This window comes from Pongo abelii, chromosome 14 (assembly GCF_028885655.2).
Source record: "Pongo abelii isolate AG06213 chromosome 14, NHGRI_mPonAbe1-v2.0_pri, whole genome shotgun sequence".
Classification (NCBI taxonomy): domain Eukaryota; kingdom Metazoa; phylum Chordata; class Mammalia; order Primates; family Hominidae; genus Pongo; species Pongo abelii.
Window position 1 is genome coordinate 26,326,472 of NC_071999.2, and position 22,807 is coordinate 26,349,278.

The window sequence follows — 22,807 nt, forward strand, 5'->3', positions numbered from 1 at the left end:
CTCGTTCTGATGATGCATTTGAGTAGCAGCCTTTAAAAGGAGGAAGTGGAGAGCTGGGTGCGGGGGCTTCTGGGATTTGTAGCTCCTCTGCTGCCCTGATGTCCCTAGACTTCTTCTCAGTGGCAACAACTCATCCATTCAGGAGCTCCATGTAACCACTGGGTAGGCGTGGCAGAAGAAGGGCTCCGAGGGCAACCTAGGAGGGCACCCTGGCTTGAGAAACGTCAGTGGTTGGAGTAAGAGGGATGCGGAAGGGAGCAGTGGGGCGGGGCCGCTTTTGCTAGGGATCATGGAGAGGAGACAAAGAGAACAGACTGTGCCCTCTGACTGCCCCTGAAGGCTAGGCCCTGCCACAGGAGCTGTGCTAGTGGCCCTGCTCACTCGCCCTTTGCGGGTGGGTAGACTAGAATTTCCTTCTCTAACAGCTCAGAAGAGCTAAGTCAACAGCCCATTGTTTGCTGTGGCTGTAATCAGAAAAGGATTCCTATGAAGGCTGCCAAGTGGCTACTGCCCACTTTTTGTTTACTCTTAATATCCACCTGCTTCCCAAAGTGATCTGCTCCCCCCCACCTTGGGCTGCACCGGGGAGGGACGGTCGCTAGGGTGGGGAGGGGGCGAGCCCCAGAACCCATAGGGCAGAGCATAGTGGCTCCATGTATAGGAGAGAGTGAAAGAGATGGGGGTGGCATTTTCTTCCAGGAGAGTTGTGGGGAGATGACCGTTAGGTCATAAGCGCGCCCCTACTCTGCACCGGCGAGACCGGCAAAGCTGGAGTGAACCCAGCTGAACCTGGGCCGCAGCAGCCGCGGAGGCTGGAGGCGCTGCGGTCGGGAAGCACCAGGAGGATGGAGCCCTTTTCCCTGTAAGCAGGAGGCCAGGATTCCGATTCCTGAGCCGGCTTCCCACGGACCCCAGGCCCCGGCAGCGTCCTGGAGGGAGGATGAACCCACGGAGTGGGTGGGGTGTCAGCAAAGCGGAGCCGCAGGGCAGGTTCTGGAAGCCTCCTCCTCGTGGCTGGGCTGGAGTGTGCAGACATGGGAGAGCCCGGAATGGAGAGCGAGTGGCCGGTGGAGGCCCGAGGCTGTGCTTCCGTCGCTGGCTCTGCGGCAGAGGTCCAGGCCGGCAGGCTGCCCAGGTGGGCCTGTCTCAGAGCTCTCCGGGGGGCAGAGGCGCGGGAGGCGGGGAAGGGCCGGGCAGCGGGACGGGTGTCCCCAGCAGGAGGTCGGGGACCCGTCGCGCGTTCCGTCGGGGCCGCCTGCGGTGCAGGGGTCGGAGACCAGCCACGCGAACAAGAGGGAGCCCGGCCAGAACTGCTCAGAGCCCCCAGCCGCGCTGAGACTCAGGGGCTCCCTGCGTTTAGCCACCAAGAGTGGGGGCAGCCCGCGAGGTGCCGGGGAGAAGCCAGGATGCCGCTCATTTTACACGGACTAATTGGATCCTGCCGCCCGCCTAGGACCCCCGCATTTTTTTGTCCGCTGCACTGACGGGGAAACTGAGGCACGGGACGAGTAAGGCGGGAGAGGGAGTTGGCGCCGCCGAGCTGGGGCGAGCCCCGCACCCACCCGTACACCCGGCCTCTGCTCCTGCTCTGTGCGTGGCCTCGGCTCCTGCTCCGTGCACCGCGGCATCTCGGGGAACCGGGCTGGGCTCCTCTGTCCTCTGGAAGCTATTCTAAGTTTTAGATAAATGTTACTACTAGACACGAGGAAACTGAGTCCATGATTACCGGCATTGAACAAATGGTTGCACCGCGTTCTCCGCGATAGGTGTGATTGTGAGTGAGAGGGGAATGGGCACTGAATCCTTACCTACACAATGCCTAAACTCGTAAGGCATTAGGACACAGACATCTGAAAATCTAATTAAGCGGTAGGAATTCTAATGGTCCGGGATCCAAATGAGACCCAGCCACTTAACAGTTAGCAGCCTTCAGTTTTGTCCTGTTGCCCGTAATTACCCCAAGGTCAGGGAGAAGCCCTGAAGCAAAGGCATGAACATCACTTTGAAAAAGAAACGAGTTAATGGGTGCAGCACACCAACATGGCACATGTATACATGTGTAAGAAACCTGCACGTTGTGCACATGTACCCTAGAACTTAAAGTATTATATATATATATATGAAAGAAACCTTCCTGGGGCACTCCTTCCTTCAGACTCCCCTTGAAAGTATTCCCTCATTTCATTCAAAAGAATTTAACTTTTCTAAACTAAGTGGTGCTGGTAGAAGATGCTACCTGATTTAAGTGTTGCTGTAATTCTTGAAGCTCTTCCAAGACATCTTGGCCTTCCTCTGTTCCCTCCCCTTCCTGCTATTTTGCAGACATATCCACTGGGGAACTGTATGGCAGGAAGGCTGATTTTATTTAGCTGGCCCTTGACTCTTGGTTTGCACAGTATCTGGGTCCAGCCTGCAGCCCTTGGGTCCAGGTAAGTTCATCAGGAAAGGATTTCTTTACATTCAATTTAAGCCATCTAGGTCCTAAAACAACGCTTATATTATCTGTGGGATAATCCTGCTTAGTTATTTGCAAAATAGTCAGATGTCTGTAGAGTTTTGGGTAAGAAAGGGGTAAGCTGCTTTCAAAATTCATTCTTGAGGAAGAGGCTAAAGAGGAGATAAAAGCAGATTTTGAAATTCTTCTGCTGGAACTCTGCAACTGGCTGGGAGGAGAGACAAAAACCATAGAATAAGTCATGAGAATAGTGGGCTTTTTTTTTCTTTTTTTCAGATGTAGTCTTGCTCTGTCGCCCAGGCTGGAGTGCAGTGTCATGATTTCAGCTCACTGCAACCTCGCCTCCCGGGTTCAAGCAATTCTCTGCCTCAGCCTCCCGAGTAGCTGGATTTACAGACATGGGCCACCACACCTGGCTAATTTTTGTATTGTTAGTAGAGATGGGGTTCCACCGTCTTGGCTAGGCTGGTCTTGAACTCCTGACCTTATGATCCAACAGCCTCGGCCTCCCAAAGTGCTGGGATTTTTTTTTAGACAGAGTCTCGCTCTGTTGCCCAGACTGGAGTGCAGTAGCAGGATCTCGGCTCACTGCAAGCTCCACCTCCCGGGTTCACACCATTCTCCTGCCTCAGCCTCCCGAGTAGTTGGGACTACAGGAGCCCGCCACCGCGCCCGGCTACTTCTTTTTTTTTTTTTTTTTTGTATTTTTAGTAGAGACGGGGTTTCACCGTGGTCTTGATCTCCTGACCTCGTGATCCACCTGCCTTGGCCTCCCAAAGTGCTGGGATTACAGGTGTGAGCCACCGTGCCCGGCCTATAAGGGACCTTTTTAAGAGAGCTTTCTAGAGAAGCTTATAGATCATTTTGCACAAATTTTAATGTGTACTTTTTTTTTCCTGATCAGGTTCATCATATTCAGATTGTACACATTTTCATTTTTATGGCTATGCTAATTTACAGTGCAGGAAAAAAATCACTGTCAAGATATGTTGAAGAAGGCCGGGCGTGGTGGCTCACGCCTGTAATCCCAGCACTTTGGGAGGCCAAGGCAGGTGGATCACGAGGTCATGAGATCGAGACCATCCTGGCTAACATGGTGAAACCCCGTCTCTACTAAAAAACAAAAAATTAGCCGGGTGTGGTGGTGGGCACCTGTAGTCCCAGCTACCCGGGAGGCTGAGGCAGGAGAATGGCGCAAACCAGGAGGCGAAGCTTGCAGTGAGCCGAGATGGCGCCACTGCACTCCAGCCTGGGCCACAGAGCGAGACTCCATCTCAAAAAAAAAAAAAAAAAAAAAAAAGATATGTTGAAGAAGAAATAAGAAATGTATAAAGTGCATAATATAGAGAGTGCATGGAAGACAATATATTCGATGAAGGCACCCTAGAGCTATCGGACTCTTAGATCATCAGATCCGGGAGGGCATTCGTCTTTTCCAGTGCATGCAGGAGGAAGCTGAGGCTCTGAGGTTTGGAAGCCCAGGAGATACCACTGAGCTGATTTCTAGCAGGTTTATATTAAATCTTAGTTTTGGAGAGTTAAGAATCTTGAGGATTGATAACCTTGGCTGCAGAATTAAGGACATGATGTTCTTGGAGAAAATTAATCAGGAAGAGGGCACTGGGTGAACATTTATCAAGAGATTCTTTAGCAAAGGACAGATATAGGTAAAGCATAGGAGAATGAGTCAGAAATAAGTGAACTAAATAAGAAGCTATTTTGGGGGGACTAAAAAACATTAACTTCAAAGTTATTTGCAGTCTGTGTCCCTTTGCCCTGACCAAGCCAGTATGTCTGGCTCATGCAGTCACAGCATTCTGCAGAATGATGACCTCTAGTCTCTATACATTTAAACAATATGAATGTATAGAGATCTTGTCTTGATCTGTCTAAGGCAGTGACTGTTGTCGCTTTTTACATATATTACTGGGAGGGTTGTATGCCCAGTGAGTCTCCAGCAGCTGTCACTCTGGCTGACTACAGATGTCTGCAAGCCTCCTCACTTCTGAAGAGCGGCCACACCTTGGGCAGCGCACGCCTTGAATTAGGATGTGGGCTCAGCTGTGTGTCAAGACCCCAAATAACAGTGGCTTATGCAAGGTAGAAGTCTATTTCTGTTTCATGTGCTCATGGCAAAGATGTGCTGGCAGGACAGGTCTGGTCTGTGGAGTCATCTGAGGCCAGGGGTTTTTCTATCCCCAGATTGTTGCCCTCTTTCAAGGAGTCCCACATGGTTCACCACACCATGCACACCCCCACACAGGAAGCGGGAAAGGGCACCCCCTTACCCTTTAAGGCCGGTCATTGCACACAATTACACGCCTCACTTTTGCTCATCCCCATGGCCCATAATCTAGCTCATGGTCATACCCAGGCTGCAAGGGAGGCTAGGGAGGGCAGTCTATCATGGGCCCCTAGGAGCCCAGCTAAAATTTCTGTTACTCTGGATGAAGGTAAGAAGGGGTGTTGGAGATTACTAGCAACTCCATGAAAGCACTGACAAGGATCAGAGCTGATACCCAGTCACCTTCCCAAGGGATGGTCCACACACAGTTGGAACCAGGATAGTATTTCTTGCATGCCTGCCTTGATTCATTCAACAAATACTTGACTGAAAATAAGGCACTGAAAATAAGGAAGTGGAAAAATGCAGTCACTATCTTCATTAAGCTCTAACCCAGGTTGGTGCCTACTAAGTGATCACTAGACCTGGTGTGGTGTACAGAGTAAGTGGGGACTGGGGAAGATTGTAATTCAGGTAAGAAAAGAGAGAGAGAGGAGGTGATTGCAGGGAAAGATGGGAGACAGAAGAGGCTCCTAGCTCTAGTGCCTTCTGGAAAAAGACCAGACCCAGAAATTAAAAGACGAGAGTGTAACTGTAGTTGAACTAATGAACTGAGAGTCCAACCTGTAGCTTTGTGAGAGGCACAAATGTAATTTTTTATTTTTCAAAATAACATTAATATAATTTCTTCTATATTCCTTGTGCAAATCCTCAATGTTCTACATTAAAGAAGAGGCTGAATAGGAGGTATAAACTTGCTAAAATTTCTTATTAAAAAATAGTTGCCAAGCGGCCGAGTGCAGTGGCTCACACCTGTAATCTCAGCACTTTGGGAGGCCGAGGTGAGTGAATCACAAGGTCAGGAAATCGAGACCATCCTGGCTAACATGGTGAAACCCTGTCTCTACTAAAAATACAAAAAATTAGCTGGGTATGGTGGTGGGCGCCTGTAGTCCCAGCTACTCGGGAGGCTGAGGCAGGAGAATGGCACGAACCTGGGAGGCAGAGCTTGCAGTGAGCCAAGATCGCGCCACTGCACTCCAGCCTGGGTGACAGAGCGAGACTCCGTCTCAAAAAAAAAAAAAAAAAAAATAGTGCCAAGCTAGGTGGTGGCCATGTCTCTAATCCCAGCTATTCAGAAGGCTGAGGCAGGAGGACCACTTAAGCCTAGGAGTTCAGGTCCAGCCTGGGCAACATTCATGAGACTGTAGCTCTATAAACAAACAAACAAATAAAAAAGAAATAGTGCCACAACTTACTTTGCTGCATATTTGGGAGAACGCATATTAGTTAATCAAAATCATTTGCTGAAGGTTGTCTACATGCTGTATAAACAAGCTACATAGAATCTACCTACATTAAGTACGCAAAACTAGTGAAAGAATTACAGAAGAGTAACCATTTGCTTTCAGGCTGGCTCCTTCTTCCCTGGAGAGCAAATTGGAGTTTACCCTAACCTGACATCTTTACGATCTTCTGATCATTTTATTCCTGGAATAGTTGTACTCCACATTTTGAAAAGCTAAAATGAAAATTATAGAACCCTCAACAAAGTTTGGTTGATGGAATTTCGATTTGACTGCTTCTGGCCACTTCTGAGTTTAACAAAGGAGGCTCGTGTATATTCTTCATGGAATTTGGCTCCAAGAAAACTCAACTCAATTTCCTGGAATGGAGCGAATTTGTGACTTCGAAGGGAAACATCTGCATTTCCTTTCCCAAAAATACTCCATTTGCATTAGACTGCACCCTGTGACATTTCCACCAGATGGCAATACAGTCTTTGGACAGAGAGTCTTGCTGGTTTTCAAAATCTCTAGAAATATTTGGGTAGGCACTATAAAAAAGCATTTTTTATAAATGAAAAGCTCCTATAACCGCCTCCCATTCTAAAGCAACCATCTTTATTTGCATATATTCACTTTGAGTTTTTGTCAATATTCATACAGTCGTAAGTACATTTATAATGTGCATGGGATTTTAGTTTACTATCAAAATTCAGCACAACATATATCATTTACATATTTCTACATGACCTTCATAATTATTGTAGCAGTTACATACTATTACACATAGTAAACCTTTCCCCTATTGTTACATAGTATGTAGTATGCACTTTTTCACCTGTTATAGATAATGTTGCAGGTAATGGCACACAACTGGCACACAGTTTTGGAACATTAGGAAGAATTTTAGGGATAGGAATACAGGGTGAAACACATAGATGTCTTTCGCTCTTTAACTTTTCCAGAAAGATGTGTAGATTTCCATGGCTATCAGCACTGTGAGAGGATCTGGGTTCTGACCAGTTGCACTAGACCCACGTTTTTGTTTTATTTTATTTTTTTTAATCCTAAAAGTCAGATACAGGGGCTTTAGCCTGTAATACTAGCACTTTGGGAGACTGAGGCAGGAGGATTACTTGAGCTCAGGATTTCAAGACCAGCCTGGGCAACAGAGTGAGACCCAGTCTCTCCAAAAAAAAAAAAAAAAAAGAAAGAAAGAAAAATAGGTAATGGCTCATGCCTGTAATCCCAGCACTTTGGGAGGCCAAGACAGGCAGATCACCTGAGGTCAAGAGTTTGAGACCAGCCTGGCCAACATGGTGGAACCCAGTCTCTACTAAAAATACAAAAATTAGCTGGGCGTGGTGGTGGCACCTGGAGTCCCAGCTACTTGAGAAGCTGAATTGCTTGAACCTGGGAGGCAGAGGCTGCAGTGAGCAGAGATCGGCCATTGCACTCCAGCCTGGGCCACAAGAGCAAAACTGCATTCTGGAAAAAAAAAAAAAAAAAAGAATACCCAGGTGTGGTGGTGCATGACTGTAGTCCCAGCTACTTGGGAGGTTGAAGCAGGAGAATCGCTTGAGCTGGGAGGTCGAGACTACAGTGAGCTGTGATTGCATGACTGTACTTTGGCCTGCGTGATGGAGCAAGACCTTGTCTCCAAAAATTATATATAAGGAAAGGACTTGAAAATGCACTTCTCCCGAACTAGGTGATGTTTTCTGTGTGTGTGGCCCTTCTTCACAGTGGCCTCCTAGAAAAACAAGACCCTGACTCAAAGAACACCTCTCATTACAGTAAGACTGCTTGGAATGCTTTACTTTTTTAAAAATTTAATTTAATTGCTTAATGTGGTAAAAAATATATAACATATAACATAAAACTTACCTGCTTAACCATTTTAAGGGCACAGTTCAGTGGCATTATGTACATTCTCTTTGTTGTGCAACCATCACCCCCACCCATCTCCAGAACGCTTTTAAAATCTTCCCAAACAGAAACTCTGTACCCATCAAACAACTCCCATTTCCTTCTCTCTTCACCCCTGGCAACCACCGTCCTACTTTTTCTTTATATGAGTTTGACAGCTCTAGGAACCTCTTATAGGTGAAATTATCCAGGTCTGTCTTCTTGTGACTAGCTGGTTTCACTTAGCATAATGTTCTCGAGGTCCATTCATGTTGTAACACGTGTCAGAATTTCTTTTCTTTCTAAGGCTGAAGAATATTCCATTGTATGGACCTACCACATTGCATGTATCTGTTTATCCACTGATGGATCCTGGGGTTGCTATGGAAAATAATGCAACTATGAACATGGACATCTGTTCCAGTCCTTGCTTTCAATTATTTTGTGTAGATGCACAGCAGTGGAATTGCTGGATCAGATGGTAATGCTATGTTTGCTTCACTATTTATCATGTGCCTTTATGCATATTGTGATAAAATTTGATCTTTACAACAGTCCTGTGAGATAAGTAAGCATTGATCTCTGGTTCAGAAAAGTGATTTCTTCAAAGTGAACTGATGAATGGAAGAGTATCCTGACCTTAAACGTGGCTTTTTTTATTGCCCGTTCACCTTGAAGAGTGGTTCCAATCACAAGTGTGTTACCTTCCAAGGACAATGTCATTCTAGTTATAATCAGCTTGCTCCCCTGTCCTGAGCCTTCTGTCCAAGTCTGTCCAGGTGTGGGTCTGGGGCAGGGGACAGCTCACCCATTTCCCACTGCACGAAACAGAGGCTGTGTCCAAGGCGCCAGCAACAAAGGTTTCTCCTTTGGGTTTCTGTTTCCCTCTTTCAGTTCAGAGTCTGTCATCTGAACCATGAGGATCTGGTGGTTTCTGCTTGCTGTTGAAATCTGCACAGGGAACATAAACTCACAGGACACGTGCAGGCAAGGGCACCCTGGCATCCCTGGGAACCCCGGTCACAATGGTCTGCCTGGAAGAGATGGACGAGACGGAGCAAAGGGTGACAAAGGGGATGCAGGTACTCACCTGGCGGCTTCGGCTGCCTTTCAACTTCTCTCTTCATTCCTTTCATCTCATTCACTCATCATCTGTGTGATTTTCCACCTACCCACTCACACCCCATCCATCCATCCATACATCAACACAGCAACACTCACTGGAGCCTGACCCCATTCATCCATCCACCCATCTGCCCAGCAACACTCACGGGGTCTGCTCCATGCCAGACTCTGTGCCAGGTGCTGGTGGAGAGCACAGAGTGAGATCGCCATGACTCCTGCCCTCCTGGGTTCTCTCATCTCTGACACTGCAGAACATTTTCAGTAGTATACGATGTCATGGATCCTCCCATCTCAGGTGACAGGTATGACGGATTTTTGGCAACAAAAGGCTAATAGAGAGATCTGATCATGAATTATTTGGCAGCAAGCACCCAGCTGCAGTGCAGGAGAGAGCTAATACCGCATCATGCCATGAAGCAGGAGATGCGGACTGACAGATGACACAAAAGGAGACGAGAATCTGAAGCCCTACAGCTGCTGCTTATGCATCTATATGACCTAGGTTGGGACCCTATCCCAGGGTCTGGGGATCTGGGGACAGGATTCAGCCTCTGAGAGGGAGATTTGCCAAAGCCGGGAAGTCTGAGTGGTTTCCATAACAACAACCAATAGACTTGGTTTCCAAATGGGGTACAATTCTTGAGGCCTGATCTTGACCATAGGGTCACATATCTAAGGCATATGCAGAATGATCTATCTGGGTTAAGAGCACAGTTCAGTGGCATTACAAAAAAAAAATATCAAAACTTCTATGGACCTTTTTAAAGATAAGTTTGTGTTTCTAACATGTCTCAGCTTATGGCATTTTGTGGCCTGATGGTTTTTTGAGTGGGCTGGATGAAGCCAAGGGTCCCCAGGAAGCAACATTCTTTCTAACCACCATCCTGCACATCTGCTCTGTGAGGTGTCTTCTCCTGGCTCACATCTCCAGCTCATTGGCACTGTTCCAGTCCACAGGTAGCAAACAGCCCAGTCCAAATGAATAGCAAAACCTTACCCTTAATGAAATCAGGTCTTCTGCCTTCACACTGGGACCACAGTAGTGTGTGTGTGTGTGTGTGTGTGTGTTTGTATTTCTGAATATATAAGATTTTCATTTTTTTGTTATAAAATATTACACACAAAAGGAGATATATAGGTGATAGATAAAGAATAGAGGACAAAGACAAACACTCCTATATTCAATACCAAATTTCTCTACCTCTTCCCTGTTGAATTTCTCTCCTCTTTGCTCACCAATGTCCATTCTTTCAAGTTTTACATACTTCTTAGAAGCAAATGTTATATCTGTTTTTTCTATGTAGTTCATGGGTATTATATATAATATATATTCTTTCTTAGAAGGATATTCAATCACATTGCTCGCACTAAAAATTTACTTCATTTTTATCTTATCATCTTAAAGTGTATTTTTGTATATGTTTTATACCAAACATATTTTTCATATACTACCTGTGCATAATGTAGAAACATATAAATGTCTACTGATTGGGGTCTGTGTTCATGTTTTGTGAGTTGTGGTTGCGTGATCATGAAAGCTCGGAGGCCACTGTCCTAGAGAATGGGAGAAACGAGAGCCAAGCAGGGGAACAAAAAGAGGGAAGGCGAGGAAGACACAGGAGAGCAGCCAGTGGAGGGGAGGGGAGGGGAGTGCAGGGAGGGGCAAGTGTAGGGATGAGTCCCTTCCATTCAGAGGCCCCACGCTGACCAAGGCCCCACTCAGGAGCGCTGGTGTCCCAGGAGAACAGACATCATGACAGAAACAAGTCTGCCTGTGTCAGTCCTGTCTCAGGACCTGCAAGCCGGCCCCGCCTGCGCCTGTCGCCCCACAGCCACTTCAGTGGGACTGAAGTATGGGAGTCTGCTGCTTTGTGAGAAGCCAGAGTCTGGGGTGAGCTGTGGCCCAGTGAGCACTCTACTGCTGTGGCCGGAGCCGTCTTCAACCTGCTGATGGATAGCACGCCGACCTGGGGCTCAGGGGGCATGTTCTGAGCACAAGGACTTGAGTGTAGTCAGCAGAACCCCACTCACCTGATGTTCTCTGCCAGCTTGATTGGTGGCATTTCCGCCAGTCTAAGGCACTAGAGGGATCCTTCCAGAACTCTCTCTTCTATCTTGGGATAATGTCACATAACCATAGTCATCTGTGTTTTCATAGGAGGCTAGTAAATCTTCCATTCCACTCTCCTCAAGAGTAATGGAAGAGCAACAGAGTGAGGAAAGCTCCTCGCACCTCCAATATTCAGACCACGTCCCAAGTCCTTGTCGCGGGAGAGGAACACAATCAATTGTGACAGTCAGTCCCCATTGCACACACTCCCTCCTCATCCTGTCTTGCTGTGCGCTCTAGGCACATCCTAGAGATTGGCGCTTGGGAAGTCACTCAGTTCATTTCTTAGACCACTTATCCCACACAGCTCAGCACCCAGATGCCCGCTCATGCCTGCCTCTCTCCACCTGCACTCGTGTGGAGGACAGAGCACCCCTCAGGGCGGGGGTCACCCCCAGACTCTCCAACACACATGGCTGATGGAGACCAATGGCCAGAAAATCAGAAATGGAATTTCAACTCATGCCTGTTTTCTTCTTTTCCACCTAGGAGAACCAGGACATCCTGGCAGCCCGGGGAAGGATGGGACGAGTGGAGAGAAGGGAGAACGAGGTTAGAAGTTCCTATTTATGGCGCTCTAATTCTGAGATGTCACATATTTATTAATAACTATTAAGTGTTTACCATGGACAAGTCCTCCATGCTGATTATAATCTTCCAATAAAGGCAACACCATTCTTACTCTCTAGATGGGGGGATTCTGCAGGGATTGGCAGGCTTTGCAGAGGGCTGGGTAGTAAATATTCTCAACTCTGCAGGCCATACAGATCTGTCACCACTACTCAACTTCCCCTTGTAGTGAAAAGAAGCTGTAGATGCTCCATAAATAAGCATGGCTGTGTTCCAGTGACACCATATGTGTGAAGACTGAAATGGGAATTTCCCATGGTTTCCATGTATCGTGGAATATTATTTGTGACAATTTAAACATGCAAACCATGGCCGAGCACCGTGGCTCACACCTGTAATCCCAACATTTTGGGAGGCCCAGGTAAGAGAATCGCTTGAACCTAGGAGCTCCAGACCACCATCGGAAACATAGTAAGACTTTGTCTATACAAATAAAAAAAAAAATTAGCTGGGCATTGTGGCATGTGCCTGTAGTCCCAGCTACTCAGGAGGCTGAGGTGGGAGGATCGCTTGAGCCTGAGAGGTTGAGGCTGCTGTGAGCCATGATCTCGTCACTGCACTCCAGCCTGGGTAACAGAGCGGGTGACCCTTTCTCAAACCAACAAAAAAACAAGCAAACAAACAAAACCCAGAAAAACAAAAAAACATGTAAACCAAGTTTGTTTAGCTTGTGGGAGGGAGGCTGAATTTGGCCTGTGGCTGTAGTTTGCTGAACCTTGAACCTTGCAGTGGATGAGCACTGAGGAGTGAGACTGGGTTTTTGACTTGGTGCATCTGGCAGCACTGCATGGAGGAGGTGGCACTAGAACTGGTCCCTTATGGGTCAGGATGTAGTCATAGCGGCAAACTCGTGTAATCTTCACTTTGTGCTTTTCATGTACTGACTCACCGAATGCAATATCCCCAGACACTAGGTAGTTTTATCACCCTAGTTCCATAGGTGAGGGAACAGAAGCACAAGGCTCACTAGCTCATCTGACGTCCTGTGTGCATATGTGGTGGGGACAGAATGGAAACCCGGCATTTAGCCTCAGAGTCCACACTTGCAACCACGGCTCTTTGGTATGGGTGGGGGTGCAAGGAAGCAGCAAGTTTTCTGTAGATGATGAATTGCTGGTGGGATAGATGGGTTGGGGCTGGGGTTGGGCAGGAGAGGGCAATGCCTCGATGCAGGCTTTATTTTATGTTCACTCCAGGGAGGAGGTTTTTAGAGGATGTCACATGACTAGGGTTGAGTGTCAGTTAATCTGCCTGTCTCTACTCTGCAGAGTGCTTTCTGTCATGGATTGACATTATTTAATAGCCAGCATGGTAGACTTAGATGGTAGGGTTGTAATTTCTAACATGAGCCCTGACACTAATTTAGTAGACAGTAGTCAAAAGGTGTGTTGGGATGTGTGTGTGTGTGTCCATGTGCACACACGTGTGTAATTGGAGTAATTGATTTTCATTTATTTTTATTTTTTTTGAGACAGAGTCTCACTCTGTTGCCCAGGCTGGAGTGCAGTGGTTTGATCACGGATCATTGCAGCCTCAGCCTCCTGGGCTCAAGCGATCCTCCCACCTCAGCCTCCTGAGTAGCTGGAACTACAGTTGTGCACCACCGAGCCTGGCTAATTTTTGTATTTTTTGCAGAGATGAGGTTTGGCCATGTTGCCTAGGCTGATCTTGAATTCCTGGACTCAAGTAGTCTGCCCACCTTGGCCTCTCAAAGTGCTAGGATTACAGGCATGAGCCACTGAGCTGGGCTGGAGTAATTGAATTTTATTTTATTTTTTTATTTTTTATTTTTTTATTTTTAGAGTCAGGGTATTGCTATGTTGGCCAGGTTGGTCTTGAACTCTTGGCCCCAGGCAGTCCTCCTGCCGCGGTCTCCCAAGGTGCTAGGATTACAGGTGTGAGCCACTGCACCCAGATGGAGTAATTGAATTTTAAACTCTGGGCATATACTGAACCTGTGCACTAGTTTGTTTCATTTGTGAGCTCAATTATAGAAAAACCAAAGTTGTTCACAAGGGAATCTTTCACAAACTATCTCTTTATTTGCTCTTTCTCTATTTAGGAGCAGACGGAAAAGTTGAAGCAAAAGGCATCAAAGGTGATCAAGGCTCAAGAGGATCCCCAGGAAAACATGGCCCCAAGGGGCTTGCAGGGCCCATGGGAGAGAAAGGCCTCCGAGGAGAGACTGGGCCTCAGGGGCAGAAGGGGAATAAGGGTGATGTGGGCCCCACTGGTCCTGAGGGGCCAAGGGGCAACATTGGGCCTTTGGGCCCAACTGGTTTACCGGGCCCCATGGGCCCTATTGGAAAGCCTGGTCCCAAGGGAGAAGCTGGACCCATGGGGCCCCAGGGTGAGCCAGGAGTCCGGGGAATAAGAGGCTGGAAAGGAGATCGAGGAGAGAAAGGGAAAATCGGTGAGACTCTAGTCTTGCCAAAAAGTGCTTTCACTGTGGGGCTCACGGTGCTGAGCAAGTTTCCTTCTTCAGATGTGCCCATTAAATTTGATAAGATCCTATATAACGAATTCAACCATTATGATATAGCAACGGGGAAATTCACGTGCCACATTGCTGGGGTCTATTACTTCACCTACCACATCACTGTTTTCTCCAGGAATGTTCAGGTATCTTTGGTCAAAAATGGAGTAAAAATACTGCACACCAAAGATGCTTACATGAGCTCTGAGGACCAGGCCTCTGGCGGCATTGTCCTGCAGCTGAAGCTCGGGGATGAGGTGTGGCTGCAGGTGACAGGAGGAGAGAGGTTCAATGGCTTGTTTGCTGATGAGGATGATGACACAACTTTCACAGGGTTCCTTCTGTTCAGCAGCCCGTGACAGAGGAGAGTTTATAAATCTGCCACACCATCCATCAGAATCAGCTTGGGATGAACTTATTCAGATGGTTTTACTTTATTAATTCCTCCAATTATTACAATAATCATAAAAAGGTGAAAACGGAAAAGTTATTCCTAAAACTGATTCTGTGTAACTTACTATCTTTCCAGGAGTAAATATTTAAAATAGCTGCATGGTTTATTCTAATTTATTTCACATTTCTTATTCCTATTATCTGAAGAATGCTTTGCCTGTGCGTTTCTTGTGGTTTGATATCCATTTTAGTGCTCTGAGGTGTCACATGAAGACGTATCCCTCATCCTTGTTTCTGAGGACATTAAGGGGAAAGTAAAAGGAAATGTTTGTTCCATTTAGTACTAGTAACAGCTCTAAGCCGGTGATGCTGTCACACTCCAGAAAGCTGTAGACACTGCTCATTTTGTCTTTTAAAAAATTTTTATTTTATTTTAAGTTCTGGAATACATATGCAAAACATGCAGGTTTGTTACATAGGTAAACATGTGCTGTGGTGGTTTGCTGCATCTGTCAACCCATCACCTAGGTATTAAGCCCTGCATGCATTAGCTATTTGTCCTGGTGCTCTCCCTCCCACTTTGCTCATTTTCTAACCTAGGTTTTAATCACCATTTTATCCAACAAATCGTTGTTTGATCATTATTTGCCAGACTTGAATCTCTATTTGTTTTCTAGGACTGCCCTAATAAAGTACACAAACTGAGAGTCTTTAAATAACAGAAATGGACTTTCTCACAGTTCTGTAGGCTGGAAGTTTGAGATCACTGTAGCAGTAGGGCCATTCTCCCTCCAAAGGGGATACAGGAGGATGCGGCCTTGCTGCTTCCAGCTTCTGGCAGGTGGTGGCAGCATCACTCCAGTCCCCGCCTCCATCTTCAGGTGGCTGTCCTCCTCCTGTATCAGCCAAATTTTCCTCTTCTTACAAGGACAGCTTCCCTAATCTAGTATGGCCCATCTTAATCATATCTGCAAGCTCCTTATTTTCAAAAAAGGTCACATGTACAGGTACCGAGGGTTAGGACTTCAGCATCTCTTTTGGGAGACACAGTTCAACCCATAACAATCTGCCCTCTGATTCCCAAAGTTGATTTCCTTCACTTGTGCAAAATACATTTTCGCCCCATCTCAACATTTCCAAAAGTCTTAACACTTTCCGCGTCGAGCTTTCCTGAGCCCCTCTGGTGCAGCCACCTGCCTGTCCCATACACCCTGCCCACCATGGAGTCCAGAGGGAAGTGGGCCAGCAGCCCCAAGCCAGACACCAAGGCGCCCAAAGCCACCACCAAGGCCAAGGTACTTCTGGCAGACGATGGGAAAGCCCCCTTGACCAAGCCCTCGAAGAAGGAGGCCCCGGCCGAGAAGCAGCAGCCACTGGCAGCCCCCACCACAGTGCCTGCCAAGAAGACCCCGCCCTTCTCAACAACCACAGCAACCTGAAGCTGGCCCCCACGGGCTCCATGGTCCCCAGCAGTCCCGATGCAACCCGGGAGCCCAAGGGTCCTGGGGACGGAGCGGCGGAGGACGAGGCTGCCAGTGGGGGTCCTGGGGGCCGAGGTCCCTGGTCCTGCGAGAACTTGAGGCCCCTGCTGGGAGTGGCCTATGCCGTGGCAGCCATAGCCTTGATCCTCAGTGTGGCCTTCCTGGCCTGGAAAAAATAATATCCGGGGGCCAGGCGGTGGGCAAGGAGCCACTTCCTGTAGAGACCTGAGGAAGCCAGTGCATGCAGAATTCACCCTTATCTACGTGTACACACGGACATTCATTACACGTCTATATACGCCCCCAACACATGCACACAGTGGCGAGGACACCCGAGCCCACTGCTGCTGATCCAGGACTTCCCTAACCTCCAGGGCAGAGGGAGTCCACGCTCCGGGGTCCACAGTGCCGGATGCCGGGAGAGCGCACAGCTGAGGAACTGCGAGAAAGGAATTCACCCTGTGTGGGATCCGGCGGTGGCTGGGTAATCCTGGGCCCCCAGGGCTGGTCTCTGGGTGCAGGTGGGGCTGCCGGGATGGGTTCTGCCTGGGCCCAACCCTCACGGGGACATCAAAGGGCATGGTTGTAAAAAGAAAAAAAAACCACACCATCAGATTGCATGAGATTCACTCATCATCACAAGAACAGCATGGGGGAACCACCCCCATAATTACCTCCACCCGGTCCCACCCTTGACACCTGGAGATTATGGGGATTGCAATTCAAGGTGAGGTTTGGGTGGGGACACAGAGCCAAACCGTATTATTGAAATAAGAAATCAAAAGAGGAATTGGAAAGTTTGTTGAGCTGAAAATGAAAACATGACATATCAAAATCAGGGAGTTGCAGCTAATAATGTATGCTTGGAGGCAAGTTTAAGCACTAAGAACCTACATTATAGCAAAAAAGAAAGGTCTCAAATCAGTGACCTGAGTTTTCACCTTCAGAAACTGGAAAGAGAGAGCAAATTAAACACAATGTAAGCAGATAAAGAAAATAATAATAATAAAAAAACAGAAATCAGTGAAAGAAAAAAGGGAAAATTATAAGAAAAATCCAAGAAAGTAAAAGCTAATCATTTTAAACAATCAATTAAATTGTTAAACTTCTAGTCAGCTGATCAAGAAAAAAGTAAAAAGGCACAAATTACCAATATCAGGAATGAAAGGGTGGGTGTCACCAAATCTTCTACAGTAATTATAAGGAAACAATGGACTACTGTGAGCCATTTTTTTCTAATAAATTTGATAACTTAGATGAAATGAACACATTCTTTAGAAGCCATAAACTATCAAAGTTCACTCAAGAAGAAATAGATAACATGAGTATCTAGTAACAAAATCAAGTTTTTAATTAAAATCCTAATGACAAAGAAAACTATAGGCCCAGGTGGTTTTCATGGTGAAGTCTAACAATATTTAAGGAAAAAATAACAATTCTACACAAATCTTTCCAGGCAATAGAAAAGGAAGAGGTCCTTTGTTTACTAGATGAAGACAGCATTACTTTCTTACTAAATCAAACAGACATCATAAGAAACAACAACAGAGACCAATATCCCTCTGAACAATGATGAAAATATTCTTGGCAAAATTTTAGCAAATCTAGTGTATCTATATCATTCATGACAAAGTGTAGTTTATCGCAGGAAGACAGAGTTGATTTAACATTCAAAAATCAATAAACTTTATCATATTAGTGGATAAAAAGAAAAATGCATATGATCATCTCAATAGAAAAAGCACTTAGTAAAACCCAACATTGAGTCATGATTAAAAGCCCTCAGAAAACCAGGGATAAAATGAAAAGTCCTCATAGGATACAGGCCATCTACACAAAAATCTGTATCTTCCTAAAATTGAGAACAAGGTAAAGATATCTACTCTCACCAATTTTATTAAACATTGTACTGGAGGTTCTATCATGAAATAAGGCAAGAAAAAGAAATCAGTCATCTAGATTAGAAAGAGTAACACTTTCCTTATCATTTGTGTAGACCAGCCAATGGAATCCATGAAATAAAAGCTGTTAGAACTAATAAGTGAGTGAGCAAGGTGGCAGAGTTCAAAATTAATATACAGAAATCAATGGTATTTTTACATATAACAATCATAAATTGAAATTTTGAAAGTTATTTCCAATACCATTAACAAATATAAAATTGTTAGTCATAAACCAAATAAAACATGTGGAAGACTTGTACATTGAAAACTACAAAACATTGCTGAGAGAAATTAAAGAAGACCTAACTAAATGGAAGATGTACCATGTTCATGGATAGGAAGACTTGAAGTTGTTAAGATATCAATTCTCCCAAGTTGAGTTATAGATCAATGGAATCTCAATCAAGATTCCAGAAATCTTTTAAAAGTAAAAATCAATAATTGAAGAAGTTTTATATGGAAAAAATGAAGGACCTAGAATAGTGAAAATAACTTTGCAAAAGAAGAACAAAGTTGGAGGACTTACTTATCTGATTTCAAGGCTAAATATAAAGCTATATTAAAACAGTATGGTATTGGCATACATATAGACAAATAGATCAATGAAACACAATAGAGATTCCAGAAATAGACTCACATATATATGGCCAATGGATTTCTGACAAAGTACAAAGACAATTCAATGGAGAAAGTATACTCTTTTCAACAAATGATGCTGAAACCCCAAAAAAGTGAACTTTGATTCATACCTCACAGCATATGCAAACTTTAATTCAAAGGAATTATAGACCTTAAACGATAAAATTTTTAAAAGAAAATAGAACAGAAATCTTTGTGACCTTGGATACAACATCAAAAGCATAACTCACAAGAGAACAAACTGATAGTATGCATTTCATCAAAATTAAAAACTTCCACTCTTCCAAATACACTGTTAAGAGAATGAAAAGACATAGATCAAGAGGATGTATTTGAAAATCACATATCTGTAAAGGACTTCCATGCAGAACATATAAAACCCTCGAACCTCAATAATAAAATGCAAACATCCAATAAAAAGAGGAACAAAAGATTTGAACAGACACTTCACCAACAGAAATATTGATGGCAAACAAGATCATAAAAAGATGCTTAATATTAATTTTTCTTCTTATTCAATAAAGAGATGCAAATTGAAACCCCAAGCTGATACCACTACACACCTGCTAGAAGGTGTAAAATTAAACAGACTGATATACCAAGTGATGGCAAGGGTGTAGAGAAATTAGAAACCTCCTACACTGCTGGTGGGAAGGTAAAAATGGCACAACCACTTTGGAAAACAGTTTGGCAGTTTATTAAATAGCTAAATACACCTACCATATGATCCAGCCATTCCACTCCTAGAGAAATAAAAGCATATGTCTATATAAAGGTTTGTATACAAATGTTTATAACAGCTTTATTTGTAATAACCAAAAGCTGGAACCAATCCAAATGTTCATCAACTCCTGAATGTATTAACGAATTGCCTTTACTCATAAAATTGAAGACTCTTCAGCCATAGAAAGAAATGGGTTGTCGATACTGCCAAAAACATGGATGAATCTTAAAATAATTTCGCTGAAGGAAAGAAGCCAGACCTCACAAAAGTATGAGGACATACACTATGCTTCTATATAAAATTATAGAAAATGCAAACTAACCTATGATAACTGAAAGTATGTCAGTGGTTGCCTGGGGACAGGCTGAGGGTGGAGAAGTGGAAGGAAGGATTACAAAGGGCACAAGGAGAGACTGGGGTGATGGATATGTTTGTTATCTTTTCTTTTTTTTTTGAGGCGGAGCTTCCCTCTGTCACCCAGGCTGGAGTGCAGTGGCGCAATCTCGGCTCACTGCAACCTTCGCCTCCTGGGTTCAAGCGATTCTCCTGCCTCAGCCTCCCGAGTAGCTGGGATTACAGGCGTGTGCCACCACGCCTGGCTAATTTTTGTATTTTTGGTAGAGACGGGGTTTCACCATGTTGGCCAGGCTGGTCTCCAACTCCTGACCTCATGATCCACCCGCCTTCACCTCTCAAAGTGCTGGGATTACAGGCGTGAGCCACCGTGCCTGGCTGATTATTATCATAACTGTAGTGATGGTTTCACAAGCACAAACACATCAAATGCATCAAATTTTGCACTTTCAATATGTGCGGTTTATTGTATATAAATCACCCCTCAATAACACTGTTTAAAAAAGAAATATTAAAATTAAATTGTAAATTATCAAAGTAAAAGATAAACACTAAAAGCACTTTAAAAAAGGCATAACTGTAAAGGGACTCTGATTAGATTGAGAGCAAACTTCACAACTGCAGCAATCACGACCACACACAGTGGAACAGTATATTCCAAGTGCTGATGAAAATAATCATCAGTATGGAATCTACCCTGCTGAACAGTGTTCAAGAGATAGTATAAAATGAATGATTTTTAAAATTATTTATTTTTAGGGCGGGGCTGCCAAGGGAGGAGGAAGATGGCGGCGGGGGCGAGGTGAGGTGTTGGCAGTGGGAAGGGGTTCGGGCTCAGGGGGCGGGGGGACACGGAGCGATGCCCGCGCCGGCGCAGGGGCGGATAAAAAGCCGTAGCGCCATGGCTCACGCCTGTAATCCCAGCACTTTGGGAGGCCGAGGCAGGCGGATCAAGAGGTCAGGAGATCGAGACTATCCTGGCTAACACCGTGAAACCCCGTCTCTACTAAAAATACAGAAAAAAAAATTAGCCGGGCGTGGTGACGGGAGCCTGTAGTCTCAGCTACTCGGGAGGCTGAGGCAGGAGAATGTCGTGAACCTGGGAGGCGGAGCTTGCAGTGAGCCCAGATCGCGCCACTGCACTCCAGCCTGGGTGACAGAGCGAGACTCCGTCTCAAAAAAAAAAAAGAAAGCCATCGCGCCTCGGGAGTGGGCGGGGGGGAGAAGGGGTGCCCAAGGGCCACAAGAGTATGACGGGGCTGTACGAGCTGCTGTGACGGGTGCTGCATGCGCTGTTCTGTCTGCACCGCACGCTCACCTCCTGGCTCCGCGTTCGGTTCCACACTTGGAACTGGGTTTGGCGGCGCTGCTGCCGCGCCGCCTCTGCCGCGGTCCTAGCGCCGCTCGGCTTCACGCTCCGCAAGCAGGAACCGCCCTCACCACCTGCACTCGCGCCGGGGGTCGTGCCTGGCCGCCGCCCACCACCAGATGCGCCGGCGCGCGGACGGCCCTTCCCTGGAGAAGCTGCCTGTGCGCATGGGCCTGGTGATCACCGAGGTGGAGCAGGAACCCAGCTTCTCGGACATCGCGAGCCTCGTGGTGTGGTGTATGGCCGTGGGCATCTCCTACATTAGCATCTACGACCACCAAGCTATTTTCAAAAGAAGTAATTCCAGATTGATGGATGAAATTTAAAACAATAGCAAAACTTCTGGGCCTAGATTGTTCAAAATACTCACCAGAGTTTGCAAATAGTAATGACAAAGATGATCAAGTTTTAAATTGCCATTTGGCAGTGAAGGTGCTATTCCCGGAAGATGGAGAAGCAGATATTGTGAGAGCCGCTCAGGACTTTTGCCAGCGAGTAGCCCAGAAGCAAAGGAGACCCACAGATGTGGATGTAGATATGTTAGTTTACTCAGTTCAAATGGTTGTCCTGATCCTGATTTAGTACTGAAGTTCGGTCCTGTGGACAGCACACGAGGCTTTCTTCCCTGGCACATCAGATTGACTGAGATTGTCTCTTTGCCTTCCCATCTAAACACCAGTTATGAGGACTTTTTCTCTGCCCTTCGTCATTATGCAGCCTGTGAACAGCGTCTGGGAAAGTCGTGGTCATTGGTTGCATAATTTGATTTGAGGCTTATGGAGGAAAGGACTCAAGTGACTCTGATGTTTAGAAAGCACCTATGAAACCCTGTACACACCCAGTTCATAATCTTCATAATTTATCAACAAACACAAAAAAAGTGTCTTACTTGAGAATGAGTGTGTGCGTGTGCGCGTGCACACATGTGCACGTTTGTGTGTGTGGAAATAAACATAAATGGGGACGTATTGGAGAAGGAAATACATAGACTTACAACTTTGAGCAAATAGCCGTGAATTAAAGTCTTCAGCCCAGCTACTTCCCTGTTTTCGTGGGGAGAAGAGGGCCTGATTAGAACTGTTCTGATTGTGTTTGGCGAGAGGGGAATAATTTTTGTTCAGTCCTTCTTAGTGACCAAACTTTAATTTTTAAGAATAATATATTGACTTATTGAACTGAGGCATTCTGAGTTGAAAGGAGCTCCAGAGGAATGGAGTTCTGTGTTGCTCACATGTTAAAAGCTTGCTCACCTTTAGAGCAGACGGAATACCTATCTTCAGATATCCGCCCATTTTCATCTCTTCATTATAGTCAAACAGTGTGACTTGAGAGTGTTGCTCTGGTGTCTGTATTCTGGCTTATGAAGATTATTTGAAAAATAACTCTTACTACTTTGAAATGCAGACTTAAAAAAATTTAAATATGGGGCCGGGCGCGGTGGCTCACGCCTGTAATCCCAGCACTTGGGAGGCCGAGGCAGGCGGATCACGAGGTCAGGAGATCGAGACCATCCTGGCTAACACGGTGAAACCCCGCCTCTACTAAAAATTCAAAAAATTAGCCTGGCGTGGTGGCGGGCGCCTGTAGTCCCAGCTACTTGGGAGGCTGAGGCAGGAGAATGGCGTGAACC

At 45.8% G+C, this 22,807-nt stretch overlaps 1 protein-coding gene and 2 pseudogenes across 1 annotated transcript; all 3 read left to right on the forward strand.

Annotated features, from left to right (window-relative positions):
* The first annotated feature begins 1,260 nt into the window (after positions 1-1,260).
* Positions 1,261-15,388, forward strand: LOC100431682 (complement C1q and tumor necrosis factor-related protein 9A). The gene is made up of 5 exons (XM_024230880.3): positions 1,261-2,429; positions 7,737-7,821; positions 8,828-9,015; positions 11,658-11,720; positions 13,861-15,388. The coding sequence occupies exons 3-5, from the start codon at positions 8,850-8,852 to the stop codon at positions 14,631-14,633; spliced, it is 1,002 nt and encodes a 333-aa protein (XP_024086648.2). The 5' UTR covers positions 1,261-2,429; positions 7,737-7,821; positions 8,828-8,849; the 3' UTR covers positions 14,634-15,388.
* Positions 15,389-15,887: 499 nt separating this feature from the next.
* Positions 15,888-16,327, forward strand: LOC100433820 (cell cycle exit and neuronal differentiation protein 1-like; annotated as a pseudogene).
* A 4,731-nt stretch (positions 16,328-21,058) lies between these two features.
* Positions 21,059-22,042, forward strand: LOC100432676 (dehydrodolichyl diphosphate synthase complex subunit NUS1-like; annotated as a pseudogene).
* The last annotated feature ends 765 nt before the right edge of the window (positions 22,043-22,807 follow it).

What these genes read in the sequence shown, in the direction of transcription:
- LOC100431682 (XM_024230880.3), top strand. Translation starts at nt 8,850, where the DNA reads ATGAGGATCTGGTGGTTTCTGCTTGCTGTTGAAATCTGCACAGGGAAC. An exon ending in GGGTGACAAAGGGGATGCAG is followed by an intron (nt 9,016 to 11,657) that starts GTACTCACCTGG and finishes TTTTCCACCTAG; the next exon opens with GAGAACCAGGACATCCTGGC. An exon ending in TGGAGAGAAGGGAGAACGAG is followed by an intron (nt 11,721 to 13,860) that starts GTTAGAAGTTCC and finishes TTCTCTATTTAG; the next exon opens with GAGCAGACGGAAAAGTTGAA.